The sequence below is a fragment of the Mauremys mutica genome, chromosome 17 (genome assembly GCF_020497125.1).
Source record: "Mauremys mutica isolate MM-2020 ecotype Southern chromosome 17, ASM2049712v1, whole genome shotgun sequence".
NCBI lineage: Eukaryota > Metazoa > Chordata > Testudines > Geoemydidae > Mauremys > Mauremys mutica.
The window spans coordinates 22,841,775-22,856,686 of NC_059088.1; the positions used below are offsets into that span (position 1 = coordinate 22,841,775).

General features: G+C 49.5%; 2 protein-coding genes across 2 annotated transcripts in view; both read left to right on the plus strand.

The window, feature by feature from the left end:
• Positions 1-11,157, plus strand: part of LOC123352231 (cathepsin S-like) — a 29,133-nt gene extending 17,976 nt beyond the window's left edge. Inside the window, exon 8 of the mRNA XM_044992081.1 lies at positions 9,577-11,157. The gene's annotated coding sequence lies outside the window, so the exon portion shown is untranslated. The remainder of the gene's footprint in view (positions 1-9,576) is intronic.
• LOC123352230 (cathepsin S-like) lies at positions 1,614-9,581 on the plus strand. The gene is made up of 8 exons (XM_044992079.1): positions 1,614-1,766; positions 2,739-2,879; positions 3,035-3,157; positions 4,636-4,785; positions 4,866-5,090; positions 6,744-6,909; positions 9,104-9,206; positions 9,448-9,581. Exons 2-8 carry the CDS (start codon positions 2,748-2,750, stop codon positions 9,545-9,547), a joined length of 999 nt encoding a protein of 332 aa, XP_044848014.1. The 5' UTR covers positions 1,614-1,766; positions 2,739-2,747; the 3' UTR covers positions 9,548-9,581.
• Positions 11,158-14,912: the final 3,755 nt, after the last annotated feature.

The window sequence follows — 14,912 nt, forward strand, 5'->3', positions numbered from 1 at the left end:
CAGCCATTGGACGGTGGGGTGGGGAATTGCCGTGCCCACCCGCTGAGAGCAGGGGTCCCCTGGGGAGGGATGCCACCGCCTGGAAACAGGTGCCCCCAAGGTTGGTACAGGAGTCACCCAGCATGTTGCTGGTACAACAGTGGGGAGGAACAAGTTAAACCAGTCCTGACCCCCAGGCCCCCTCATTTGGGACAGGGTTAAGTGCAGTTCTGCTCCCCTTCATTCAGACCATAATGACAACACGTTGATAACGGCATTTCCCCACCCTGCAGTCAGTACTAAAGTGATTTGTAACCCAACACCAGCCAAAGTTGATTATTCTGAGCAACACTGTTCTACCTGCTGGATATCTAAGCAAAGTGGATTTGTTCAGGTAAATACAGGTTGCTCCTGAAGTGTCTCCCCAGCATTCATTCATTCATTTCATTCAGACCCTGATTACATCTGTAACCCTTCAGAGGATGCAGCAGGCAAATAAATATTCATCCTCGCCAGCAGGTCATTGCTGTGCAGTCTGTGTTCCAAGGGTTACTCGTAATAGGAGCGATGCTGATTTATAGCAGCTGAAGATGTGGCCCGATTTGCACTGCTATGGAACCTTTCATCTGTGGATCTCAGGGTCCATCTCAGCACTCACAGGCTCGGATTAATCATTTGTGGGCCACGGTGCCAGGACCATAGCCCCACCGCCTGCTCTGTCCACATCGACGTCCCGCCCCACTCAGCCTCTTCCCCCAGAGGCGTGACCGCACTCCATCCTGAGGCCCCACTCGCACTGGGCCTCTTCCCTCCCAAGGGCCCACCTGCCGTTTGAATGGGGTGAGGGGGCAGAGAGGAGCATCCGCCGGCAAAAACAAAAGTCAGTGGCTGTGGTTGGGATTACGCCTCATTAGCATATTCAAAGTGCCAATATCCATATGCTAATATGCACCTAAAGGGCATTTCTGCTCAGCCCTGTGCACCCAGGAAAGTGCATGGGTGCCTCTGAACATCCCACTCAATGCCGGGTGCTCAGGCAGTTGAGGTTAAACCAAACACCGGCTTAGAGAGCATGCTGGGTGCCCGAATGCCAGTGAAGCAGGCACTGGACTGGGACTCAGGAAGACGTAGGTTCTAGTCTCTGTCCTAGCACTGCCCTGCTGTGTCACCTTAAGTAAATTGCTTCCCTGATCTGTGCCTCAGTTTCCCCCTGACCTTTGTCTGTCTTGTCTATTTAGCTTGTGAGCTCAGGGGGGCAGGCTCTGTCTCTACCTCTGTGTTCATGCAGAACTCTGGACAACAGGGCCCTGATCTCAGCTGGGATCTCTAGGTTTTACCATAATACTGATGATCACTTAAACCCCAAAAGGGAGGTCCCAGTGACTGTTTGCACCTGTCTGAACTTTTGAAAATGTTGACCCTACTAGTTTATTTTTTAACTCTCCAAATCATGTGCTGTAGGGTCTGGGAAGGGAAGGAAAAACATCTGATTTTAGTGTTCCGGGGCTGGGGACTGAAAATCAGCCTGCAGCCGTAGTGAACATCCCTATTTTGATACAGTCACAGTAAAGGGAAACCAGAGGTCCTGACATTTCCTCATTCACAATCCCATGTGATGAGCCTGGCAGGGCAAACCGAACGCCTTCTTGGCATGCAGTCAGAGCAGGAAGGGTGTTAGGGTTCACTCAGGCGCCAGCCTTGAGAGGAGAATTCAGGGGAATTCTTGCTGCCTGCTGATCAGTTCAGGATTCCTGCCTAGAAATCTCTACTGGGCGAACTCCTGTCAGGTATGTTTGGCTTTTGCTTTTTCCCCTTGTACTTTAAATCTCCTCTTTGTCGTGTTTGAAACAGTGTGTTTGAGGAAGTAAAATCAGGATATGGCATTTTGTATGTAGAGAGTTTGCGTCTGCAGTCACCCATGTGTATCAGTCTTGTTGTCTTTCTATCCACATATAAACCTCTCTCTCTTCCAATAACCCCCTCTATCTATCTATTCAACACACGCTCTCTCTCTCTCATTCGCCATACACCCTCTCTATCTATTCTCATACACTCTTTCTAGCCCCATACACCCCTCCATCTTCCTTTCTAGGCTGGAGTGTTCAAAGGAACTTAGGTGAGAGTCAATGGGATTTCAGTGCCTAACTCCCTTGAAAATTGCTTGGGTTCCTTTGAAAATCCAAGCCCTCTTCACCTAAATCTCTCTGAGCCAGATCCTCAGCTGGTGTAAATCAGCTTTGCTCTAGTGACCACAATGGAGTGACACTAGTTTACACCACTTTGGGATCACACTCATTAACCTCAGTGAAGCTACATCAATTCCCACCCGAGCTGGGAATGTCTCCGACTTTCGCTAGCTCCATCCCTCCCTCCCCGCTGGATCACCTTATCCCAGGCTCTGATGCCCATGTCCAGGTCCAAGGTCCAGTTCAGGAGCCGTAGAAGTAGCTGGGTGATATTATCCATGGACCCAGCTCTGTTTTCCTTTCAAGTCTGTTGTTGTCGTGTGGGGTCCCAGGAAGCCCCTTCCCCTGCCCCCTCGCCCCCAAGGTACAAGCTGCCACATGGCTCAGTGTGAGAGCTGCTGCAGGATCAGGGTTTGCTTCTTGACACTTGGCTCATGGCAGAGAGAGTGGAGAAATCTCAGCAAGTCAGTGCTGGATCTTTTGCACCATCACTGAGTGGAGGAAATTGAGACACTCGACTTAACCACGCAGATATTATCTTTCACCAGCATGCTCTTTTTTTCTCTCCCCCAGCTGAGCAGAATGAAGCTGTTGGCTTGTATCATCTTGGTCTCTCTTGCTGCTGCTGCTACTGCACATCTACACTCAGACCCGACGCTGGATAACCACTGGGAGCTCTGGAAGAAAACCTATGGCAAGCAATACAGCCACAAGGTGGGCTCTGTGCGGCTGTGGGGTTAAAGTAGGGGAGGGAGATTTCTGTCACCATCTCCCCTCAGGTCAGCAGGTAGAACTATAACCCATTTATACTGCAGATGGTTTCCTCTGGGCTACTGCATAGTAACGTGGGGGCTGTGCTTTGGTTCCAGAAAGAGGAAGGGGAACGGCGCGTGACCTGGGAAAAGAACCTCAAGCTCGTTATGCTGCATAACCTCGAGCACTCACTGGGGCTGCATTCCTATGAGCTGGGCATGAACCACCTGGCAGACATGGTAAGTTAAAAAAAAATATCGCTACCGACCCTGTGACTGAGCATCTGGGAATTATCTGTATTTCCCTGGGGGTGTCGTGCCCAGAGAATGCAACTGAATCAGGGGCAGAATAAGCTCCAGCCAATCCAGGGTCAGTATGGGCCCTCCAGAAGTAGGCCACAAACCACAGCACCCCTATGCGTCCTCCAGCAGCAACCTGCCCACCGCTCCTGAGAGCTGTACAAATCTTTGTTCTACTTACTTCGGTCAGGGGTTTGTGTGGGAAATCTGACATCGGCGGGGGGGGGGGAGTCCAGGTACTCCATCCCCTGCTAGCCCGCTGCTGGTGTGACCCCCCACCCCCTTCCCCGCAGCATATTTCTGTATCAAATGGCATCCTCCAAGCAGCGTGAACTTGTACCCTGCTTCTCTACCTTACTGTATCTGCCACCTTCCCTTACCCCCATGAGAAATGTTGCATGTGAAATAACACACAACCTGTCTGCTCCGCCATTGTAGGGTGACCATATGTCCTGATTTTATAGGGACAGTCCTGATTTTTGGGTCTTTGCTTAGTCTTTTTCAAGTCTGGGGGCTCTTTTTATTTCTCTCTGGGTTTTGCCCTTTTAAGAGTTATGTTTTCCTGCAGTTCTCCACAGCTATACGAGAGATGGAAACTTAAAAATACATAAATAAAAAAAAATCTGAAATTCTTGTGAAATCTGATCCCCTCCCCCCCGCATTGGTGCTTTAAGGAAAACACCAGATATTGTGACACTCTCAATAAAATCAAGAGACTTGGCAATGCTGATGCTCCTGGGTAGAGCTTTGTGAAGAAGAGATTTTTTTGGTTTGGTGGCTGAAAAATCAATCAATCAAAAGTTGTTTCAGGTGGACCTGAAATGGCACTGGTGAAATGAAAAAAAGATGAAAACAATTCATTTAGGGTCAGACAGCACATTTTGTTTAGTTTTCTAGATTAATTTACCTTTTTAAAAAAATAAATAAATGAAATGGAAGTAAAATTTGAACTGAAAAGTCATTTTGAATCCAAACATTTGAACTAGTTTTGAAAAAAAAAATTTCCTGGCTGAAACAATTTTGCAAATTCAAGGTGAGTTCACGCAATGTTCCAGTCGACCCAAATATGCATTTTTTCAGATAAAAAACATTTGTTTTTGTCTGAAAACTTTCCGACAGCGCTAGTCCTGGATTCTATCCCCAGGACTGTCTGGTGGGAGGAGGATTAGCATGTGGAGAATCACAGAATCCAGAGTTCCCAGCAAACAAAGCTACAGCATGTGCTATTGTGTCAGCCCGGCTGATCCCCAGCATTCAGGTGTGCTCATAGTTTTCACTGCATCAAGGAAAACACTGTATCAATAAACACGAGTTGAACCTGAGCTGCAGTTTGTATCTGAATGTCCCCAGTATTTGGGGCCAGTCTGTACATCGAAGGGGACGTCAGTCTGAAGGGGTGTGTGTGTTCTTTTAACTAGACCAGCGAGGAAGTGGCTGCTTTGTTAACTGGAGTGAAAGTTCCCCACCGACCTGACCGGAATTCCACCTACAGGCCATGCCCTGGCAGCAAAGTGCCTGACTCCGTGGATTGGAGGGACAAAGGATGTGTTACGGATGTGAAAAATCAGGTGGGAGGCTGAATCTGTTCCCCTCCTGACATGGGTGCCCATCACAGCAGTGGCTGAGCGCATCTCTCTGTTTTTTTCAGCTGGCCTGTGGCGCCTGCTGGGCTTTCAGTGCTGTCGGTGCCCTAGAAGCCCAGGTGAAACTGAAAACTGGAAACCTGGTGTGTCTCAGCGCACAGAACCTAATCGACTGTTCCACTATGTACGGGAACTGCGGCTGCAGTGGCGGATATATAACCAGAGCCTTCCAGTACATCATCGATAATAACGGCATTGATTCGGACGCTTCCTATCCATACAGAGCTCAGGTGGGTATCCAAGTTTCAAACAGACACAGATAGGGTCTGTCTACACTGCACACTAAGCCTGGGTTCTGACTCAGGTTTGAGCCCAGGCTCCCCTTCCATCCATGCACAAATCAGCCTGACTCAGGTCAGCAAGCGCTCAGGCCCCAGGTCCTACAGCACTGCTAGAGGGGTGGGTCAGAGTCTGAGTCCTGCTGACTTGGGTCCAAGCCTTGTCATTTTGCAGAGTGGGTGCAACAAAAGCTGCAGACCCGAGACAGAAGGTCTGTGCAGGGCAGTATGGACACATTAGCACCGCTGTGAGACCTGGTCCCAGCAATTGTAAACCCAGGTTTACAGTGCAGTGTGGATGCTCAAGGTGGGCTTGGAAACACTGAGTCCACAAGCCTGGGTCCCACAGACCCAGTTTTACAATGCAGTGTAGACATCCCCAAAAACACAGAGACTCCATAGTCCTTTTCTTAGTGTGTTACTGGCATCTCTTCTTGCGAGTGTGTAGCATTGTTCTTTGTGGCCTGTTCTACTGGGTCTTCCTGTGCTGTTTGTGTCAGCACAAAGAAGAAGAGAAGAGGTCTGCAGGCAGTGTTCTTTAGTGGTTAGAGCAGTAGAACTTGGAGTCAGGATTCCTGGCCTCTAATCCCTAATTAGGGGGGAGGGATAGCTCAGTGGTTTGAGCATTGGCCTGCTAAACCCACGGTTGGGAGTTCAATCCTTGAGGGGGCCACTTAAGGATCTGGGGCAAAAATTGGTCTTGCTAGTGAAGGCAGGGGGCTGGACTCAATGACCTTTCAAGGTCCCTTCCAGCTCTAGGAGATTGGTATATCTCTAATTATTTATACCAATTCTGGGTGGGAAGTGGTGTCTAGTGGCTAGAGCAGAGGGACTTGTACTCAGGTCACTTGGGTTGTAATCTTAGCTCTGTTTGTTCCTCAGTCTTCTCTGTGAAACCCAGCTAATGACACTTTCCTCTATCATAGAGGCATGGAGTCTCATAAATCCATAGATGAAATATGTGCTGCAAATTTTCATTGATGGCTGAATCCTCATATTTCTTCTTACCTGAGTGATGGGGAAGGAGAGATATTAACACTGGGGCATCTCAATTAGAGCTGGGTAAAAAATATTTGACAATAAATTGGCTAAAAATGCTCTTTTCAGGGCACCAAATCTATTCGTGAATTTGACCTAAATTTGGCAAATATTTTCAGCCCAACGCGCCCCGCACCGATATTTTCCCCTAGAAATATCAAAAGGAACCATTTTGACAGCTCATTTGGAAATGAAATGATATTTAAAATGTTTCATTTGAACCAAATGAATTTTTTTCGATTTTTCGTTTCAGCAAAAAAAACAACAAAAAATGGAATTTTGGTTTGAAACAAAGCAGTGGATTTTTTTAGGGTTTTGTTTTGTTTTGTTTGTTTGTTTTTCTGAGTAAGTCACTGAACTGAACAATCGATTAGTCCCTCAGCTCTGATCTCGATAGCCAGAGGCAGAAGGAATGCTCCAGAGGGAGCAGCAGTGATCTAAGAAATGTGAGGGATTCAGACAACAGAGGGGAATAGAAGGGAGATAAAAACAAATGCTGCGAGTGGATCAGATGTTCATGCCAGAGGCTGAAATGTCCCTGTTTCATCTACTCTTTCCCACTGCCAGAACGGAACGTGTCACTATAACCCAGCCACGCAAGCCGCCACTTGCTCCAAGTTTGTTGAGCTCCCGTATGCCGATGAAGCAGCCCTGAAGGATGCCGTAGCCAATATTGGACCTGTGTCCGTTGCCATAGATGCGAAACAGCCTTCGTTTTTCCTGTACAGATCAGGTACATTCTCTAAGCTACAAGACCCGCGCCCGGTGCTGTACATAGTTTGAAGCAGTGATTCCTTTGCCTTCTGTGGACTGTCTCTTTAAATTGAAAGAGGACTGTGGAGGAAGTTGCTATTTGTTCTGCAGCGTGTTACTGAGGAGACGCGCCCATCGTGCTCTTCCCCTGGAGACCTGGCTTTTGTTTTCTTGTTATTTCCTGGAATCTTTTGGTCCCTCAATAAATTGCAGAAATTATAAAACAAAAGCCCCAGGCAGCCAAAAGCACTTTTTGCTGTTTGTGAGTGACGCCATCATGTAACCCCTTGGTTCATAGGTGCTCCACCCCCGCTCCGCCCCGAGGCTCCGCCCCTTCCCCTGAGGCCTCGCCCTCGCTCTGCCTCTCCCCACTCCCTGCTCCAACCTCTTCCCCAAGACCCCCATCCAGCTCACTGCTCTATGCCCTCCCCAAGTGCCTCCCTTAGCTGCCGAACAGCTGGTCTTTGGTGCCTCCAAACAGCTGATCAGTGATGCCTTCAGCAGTGCCAACCATCATCTGTGGCTGGTAAGTGCTGAGCACCCACTATTTTTTTTTTGAAAGGGTGCTCCAGTCCCCTGGCATCTGGTCACAGGATAAAAGCCTACTACTGCTAGAAGCCAATGTCTCTTGTCTTATACGTATGATATGTCTATACTGCATACCCGTGGTGGTGGCGTGTAGGGTAAGTGTAGCTACACACGGCAGTGAAAAGTAGCCTATGTCCACACTGAGCTGTGTAGCTACGCACAGCAGTGGAAGGTTCTGGCGCTGGAGGCAGTGGGAGTTGTCAGAGTTTTTCCCCACTACCTCCCGTTGCTGGAGTCTTTTCCTGTGGCAGAAAAAAGCCACAGCAGCTGGGAGATAGCAGCATATGACACTGCTAAAAATAGCAGGGCAGATAGGGGAGGCCGTGATTGGGCCTGTAGAGAGCCGTGTAGGGCATATAACCTAAGGGTTCAGGTGTGTCTTAAGCCATCTACACTGCTGTTTATACCTGTGTGGAGCATATATAGTCTATACGCTGCCATAAGGAGTGTGCAGTGTGGACATACCCTATATCGGAAGCTCTTTGGGGCAGGGACGATCTTTTTGTTCGGCGTTTGTACAGCGCCTAGCACCATGGGACCCTGGTCTATGTCTGGGGCTGGCAGGTGCTACGGTAACGCAGATTAAAGGTGGTTCAAGGGCTAAAGACCCCAGATTCAATTCCTGCTGATGTCTTAATGTGTGTCATTAAAACAGCACCCCAGTGTGGACCCTTCACTCATGTTAATGTAATGCCAGTGCACCGGGGTGAGCAGCGGGGAGCCAACATGGGACTTCTGAATCTTAACGCATGAGCCTTTCCTGCTTGCTCTGAAAGACCCAACCTCTTCTAACGAAGGCTGTGGCAGGCTCATCAACCTTTCTGTGGCCCAGGCACCACTCAAGGGAGACAAAATGCCCCACCGAGTGGGCGTGGCTTACATTAACCTGTGCTTTTTTAAATTAGTTTTGACTGCTGCACCAAACTCAGCCCCGGGCGGCTCGAAAATGGCCTTTCAGCCCAGTTCTGGGGTAATTTAGGCAGCCTTGGATGTTGCATATGTTATGGCAAGCTCCCAAGCACCACGCAGAATTGCTGTAGACCCTAACCCTGGCTGCCATGCCCCCTAGGCCAGAGCTTTCGGAATGGGGCCTCCTAAGACAGCTTGTGGCTGTCTTACTCAGCTCCTGTGCTGGGGGAATTCTGGATTTGAGGCTTTTTGAGGGGACTGTAGTGGAAGGAAGATTCCCTCCCGGTGTTTATGGGAGTTGGGATACTGAAATAACTTATGGGACGGGTGAGTAAGGGAGCCTTTCAATGATTTTGCAGGCCATGGAAATTAAACTTTCCAGTGGACAGTGCACTGGACTGGGGCTTAGGAGAGCTGGGTTCTATTCCCAGGGCAAGTCACTGCCTGCTCTGTGCCTCAGTTTCCCCATTTGTACAGTGGAGATAATGAGACTGACCCACTTTGTGATCTACTGATGAAAGGAGTGAGGGATTATTATTATTACCCCCGCCCCGGGGGACCAGGTTAGAGGCATGTTGGTACCATGTGGGTGCTGTTGCTCACAACAACTTCACTGAGCAGAGAACTCCCTGCTGGCTTTTTTTCCTCCCTTGTGATTGCGCATTCTTTCCTTCCAGGAGTCTACGATGATCCACGTTGCACTGGTGATGTGAATCATGGGGTTCTAGTTATCGGCTATGGCACCCTGGACGGGAAGGACTTTTGGCTTGTGAAAAACAGGTAAAAGAAAATCCATCACTGAGCCGTATTTATCTATAGAATAACGTGCTCCTGGGTTATGCGTGGGATATGAGTAAGCTGTGTGGAGCTGTGCATGTATGTGTCTGTACTAGTGTGAATTGGATGCACTTTGTTAAACAGCTTGAAACACATGAGAAAATGGGGGAGGGGAACCCTGCCTATAAAGAAAGGTGTTTTATTCTCTTAATGTTTAATTGTGTGTTATTTCTCCTTCCAACAGCTGGGGTGAATATTTCGGTGACAAAGGGTACATTCGAATGTCCAGGAACAAAGGAAACCACTGTGGGATTGCCAGCTATGGTTCTTATCCACAAATATAGAGGGACGCTCTGCTTCAGACTGCGCTCTGGAGATGTGGTCTCTTAAACTGCTAATCTTAGCCTTGCTGTAATCTAGCTGCTCTGTCTGAGAACAATATACGGGCTCTAATGGCAAAATCCTCCCATCAGATCCATCTGAGGGACCTGAGATAAGCAGCCAAAATGATGAATGATCATGGTTGGTCTGGTCCAGAATTTGGGCACTTTTAGTTCACTCTCCCAATCCCGCAGGGGTGTTTGTAAGTGATTGTCTATGCATTGGTTTGTGCATGTGAAGTGCTATTTCAGTGCCAAGTATTGTCACTGCCGCTGTCTCAAAATGTGTTGGAGTGAAGGCCGTGTCATCCAGATAAAGCTAGTCCATGCCATTGGTGGAGCGGTAGAGTTGCCAAAACTATATCAGAGGTGGAGAGGTGAAGTAGATGGATCAACACATCCTTGCCACATGTATCGATTTTCCACAGTACAGGTCACAAAGCAATCAGTAGCAACCCAGGAGATCAAGCAAACTATGGACATTCCTTGCGGGGGGGAACGTGTTTTTCATGGCTACACAAAATTGGGTTGGTATCTTGCAATGCTGCTCCTATAAGTCTTATGCGAAGACATCAGCAACCACGTTGCTTACTCCAGCAGTCAGAAATGACCTGATATCGCCTTGTGCCACGGAGAAGCCCAGCCATGGAAAAAGTGCTGCTGCTGTTATAAAATGTGACCTACAGAGTGAAGTCTGCTTTTGCCACCTGCAGTGCTTGGACCAAGGACACGGTGCAGAGATGAAAGGCCTGATTTTCTCTTCCACTGCACAGCCATTTACACCTGTGTAAAGTAGGTGTATAATCTCATTTAATCAGAATAGCAGCAGTTTTCAGCCGAGGTATACATGACTGTAGATGATGCCCAGTAGCAGGGGGTCAGGCCCAAAGGCTGTAAATCCAGCTGCAGGTATTGGACAAGCGATTGAATGAGCAAGAATGCAGGGAAAGGGTGAACCTGGAATCCACATCCCCAGCTGCCAGTGCCAGCACAGCACTGGGAATCACATCTGCTGCCCTGCTCTACTCCACAGGCCGCGGGGGAGCCCTGCTTCTGGATCTGACCTACTTTGGAATAGGATTTGCAGACACCTATTGACCAAATCCTTGCAGGATACAGTTTCAGAGTGAGGTCACACATCTCTACAGCACATGAAATGCATTCTCTTCTCTCCAATTCAGCAGTGAGGTTGCTGTGATGATCCAGATCTAATCTCATCTGTAAACAATGCATGTAATAGAAATTACACATCCTCTTCTAAAAGGAAAAAATATATATTCAATTGTCTGCGAAGTTTAGGCTCAGTCTGGTCAGTTGGACCAGGTGTGGGATACTTAGCGAGTGACAGAAATTCAAAGCCACCCTGATTACAGACAAAACAAACTCTCAGGCCCTGATGCTTAAAAATCTGATTCATGAGGGTTTAGCCCTGAATCTCTGCAATGCCCGAAGATGGCTCCATATGGGCACAGGGGGTCCACTTGAATTAATTAGGTAAGAACAGGGCCGGCACTTCCATTTAGGCGACCTAGGCGGTCCCCTAGGGCGCCAGGATTTGGGGGGGGGGCATTTTGCCACCCTCGGCGGCAATTCGGCGGCGGGGGGTCCTTCTGCACTCCAGGTCTTCGGTGGCAATTCTGCGGCGGGTCCTTCATTCGCTCCGGGACCCGCCGCCGAAGTGCCCCGAAGACTGGGAGCGCGGAAGAACCCCCCCGCCGCAGAATTGCCACCAACGACCGGGAGCGTGGAAGGACCCCCGCCTAGGGCGCCAAAAACCCTGGCGCCGCTCCTGGGTTACAAGGTCAAGGCTTTAGTAAATCAAAGGGAAGCTGGCAAAAATGTGGGGTCCATCAGCGTGTTGCAGGGCCAGGTGGAAAAACGATCACTGGTGGGACAGGAGTGAGAAATCACATCTTTGTGAAAAGGTAACCATTTGGGGGGCTTGTCCCCAGTTATTTCTTTATCTTTGTGGCTGGTTTTAGCAAAATATAATCTGTCAGTTTCAAAAAAAACAACCACCAGCAACCTGATAAACCAACAAAAAACCCCAACCAATGGCTGAATGTGAACAACTGAGCAACATCACCTCATGGTGAAATTTCAAGATTTGTACCAAACACCAAAGCATTTCTTGCCCTGGGCTAAATTTGCACTTTTACTTGGGAGGTTCCATGTGGCTGTCTTGTGTCACTGCTTCCCCTCGTTTGGGGGGAGCGCCAGGTGAGTGACTGACGGATCGTGGGCAGCCCCCGTTGCTAGGCAATGTCTGACTCTGTACTGTTTGTTACCTGAACTTTTAGGATGAAATTCACCCTGTGCAGAGGGCCAGGACATGGTCTAGACGCCACTCTACGAAGCTCAGTAGCCCAGGTTTCGACTGGAAAGTCCAGTTGAAAAGGGGACCAGACACTTGTCCGGTTATTGCTGGCGAGGGAGGTGGGGAGTTGCCGGGTCATCATCTGCATCAGCCTCTACTCAGCTGGGGCCGCCTCTTACCTTGGTTGAGTGAAAAGGGGGAAAATGAGTGGATGGGGCAGGGCCTCAGGGGAATGGGCCGGGCAGGGGAGGTTCTGTCACTCCTGCTGGAGTGTCCGGTTTTTAATTATTACCAAGCTGGCAACCCTACTCACATCCCACCTAAGGCCTCAAAAAAGACGATGCACCCCAGCTCCCACTACCCCAGGATAGGTTCCCCTCCACTGCTCCATCTCACCAGTTCCCTCTCTCCTTTGCCTTCCAGAGTGAAGGGGTGAAAGGGAGCGGTGGAGAGGGGGCTGGAAGGCAGGAAGGAAGCAGAGGAAATAAATGGATGATGGGGTAGATGGAATGGGGGAGGTGTACAGCAAGAAGCGGGAGGTCTGGGTCAGTGGGAGCTGTGCTCAAAAATTTTAATCTTCATTTCTGTCGACCATTGAACAGTGGGGTGGGGAATTGCTGTGCCCACCCGCTGAGAGCAGGGGTCCCCTGGGGAGGGATGCCACCCCCTGGGAATAGGTGCCCCCAGGGTGGTGGGTACAGCAATCACCCAGCACCTTGTCGTTGCAGCAGGAGTGCCTGACGCCCGCACGCAGCCACATTGTGGGCCTGGCTCCCGTTTGCACTATGGCCTCCTTCCACGGGGTGAAGCAGTGTACAGGGCCCTCAGTGCAAATGAGGGTCAATCTGTCACTTGGGGAGGGTCGAGCCCCAGATGGACACCAGCCCAGCTGACGACTGAGCTGGGCAGTGAGGGGGCTGGCCCACAGCCTGGCATATGGCAGCCCCAAGCCCTTCTAGTGGGTGCTGTGGCCACAGCAAGGGGAGAATTCGGGGGAGAGAGACCGGGACTGGAGGCCTGAGAAGGATAATCCAGCTATGGCTGCATCAGCATCCTTTCTGATCTGAGGGGCAAAGGGAGGAACAAGGGCTCCAGATCTGTGCAGAGCAGCCAGGCAGGTGTTTGCAATCCCACCAGCCAGATGTTTTCAGCGCCAGGTTCTGTGACTCAGGGAAATGATTTGTCCTGTTGGTTTCGCAGGTGAGGAATTTGCCTTGTTGTCGCTGCCCGAGTCTTTTTCCTTTGTCAATCATCAGGAGTTCTTGCCACTTGAAAAAGTGAAGTGGAAAGGAGACTGGAGGAGGGTCATTCATTGGGCAAGTGATGCGCTAACAATGATGACTTTAAATATGCTGCAGGCGCAGCTGGCACTTAACAGACGGACAAAACTGTCTGGTCCGTGCCCCAGTAGCTTGTAATCCATGGCTCCCATCCTACAGCACTGGGTTCAATTCTCCATTGCCCCCATCGTTGCACAGATACAAAATGGGGACTAACTGGCCAGGCGGTAGCACTGACAAGGATCTGGGGTTATCGTGGATCACAAATTGAATATGAGCCAACGATGTGATGTAGCTACAAAAAAGGCTAATATCCTTCTGGGGTGTGTTAAGAGGAGTCTTGTGTGTAAGACATGGGAGGTACTTGTCCTGCTCTACTCAGCACTGGTGAGGTCTCAGCTGGAGCCCTGTGTCCGGTTCTGGGTGCCACACTTTTTAAAAAAGAGGTGGATAAATTGGAAAGGTCCTTGGTCAGTGAGGACACGGGGTTCAGAAGTGCATCTGTGTGAGTTTACCTCCCACCCGAGGAAGAAGGCACCTTGCTTGCTCCACCATCTGAGCACATGCTGTGGCTGGCTCCCCTGCCAGCCGCTGCTCCTCGCCGCCAGCTGTCCCACCAGCTGTGATTCCTCTGTGCTGGCCGTCCCACCAGCCATGGTTCCTCGCTCGTTCTGCTCACCTCCTCACCAGCCACTGGTTCGCTAGCTGACTGTTAGACACCTGCCTCTCTGCTGTGACCTCACTCATTGGGGGTGGAAGTATTTTGTCAGCAACAAACAGTAGCTACACTGCCTGACTTTTATCAACACGGCTGTATTGACACAGGCGTGTCACTAAAAGCTGTGTAGTGTAGACATAGCCTTAGTAATTTTCAGCTCTTTGCAGGCTGGGTAGAAATACTGCATCTTAAGCGCTGCAAATTTGCAAGTGTAGCCATGGCCTCAAGTGATTTCAGGTCTCAGTGAATTTTAGCTCTTAGCAGGCTGGGCAGAAACACAGTCCAACCACAACTGATTTCAGTTCGGATTGAGCACTTAAAATAACAAAGAGGCTCCTAATGAAACCTATTTAGCTCTTTCTTTGAACAGTGGGGAGGAACAGGTTAAACCACTCCTGGGACCCTTAGGGAAAGTCCACATCTGCTGGCTAGGAGACCTGTCCTCCTACTTTCACAGGGCTCTGGCACTTGAGCCCCTGGCTTAACGAGGTCCTTTCAGCCCCTCTGCCCCACATTCAGTCAGTTAATTCAGACCCTGATTACATCTGTAACCCTTTAGACCAGGTGTGGCCAACCTGAGCCTGAGAAGGAGCCAGAATTTACCAATGTACGTTGCCAAAGAGCCACAGTAATACGTCAGCAGCCCCCCTCCTCCCATTAGCTCCCCCCACCTCCCAGCACCTTCTGCAGACCGGCAGCCCCACTGATCAGCCCCTCCCTGCACCTCCCCATCAGCTGCTACAATTTTAATGTCTTCATTATATTCTTTTCTCAGCAAGAGTCCAAAAAGACTGAATATCTTAGAAAATATAGAAGATATACTGGGACTGAAGTTCAAATTAGTCCAATCTGGGAAAACCCTCTGGCTTTCTAATGAGTGATACTTGGCTGTTGTCTTAAAATTACTCCAGCTGTTATTACTGGCTTTGGAAAGTATCTACGAAGATGGGATGGATCTAAGTAGTGAGGCTGGTGGATTACTTTTGCTACTACGTTCAGAGAAGACTATGGCCA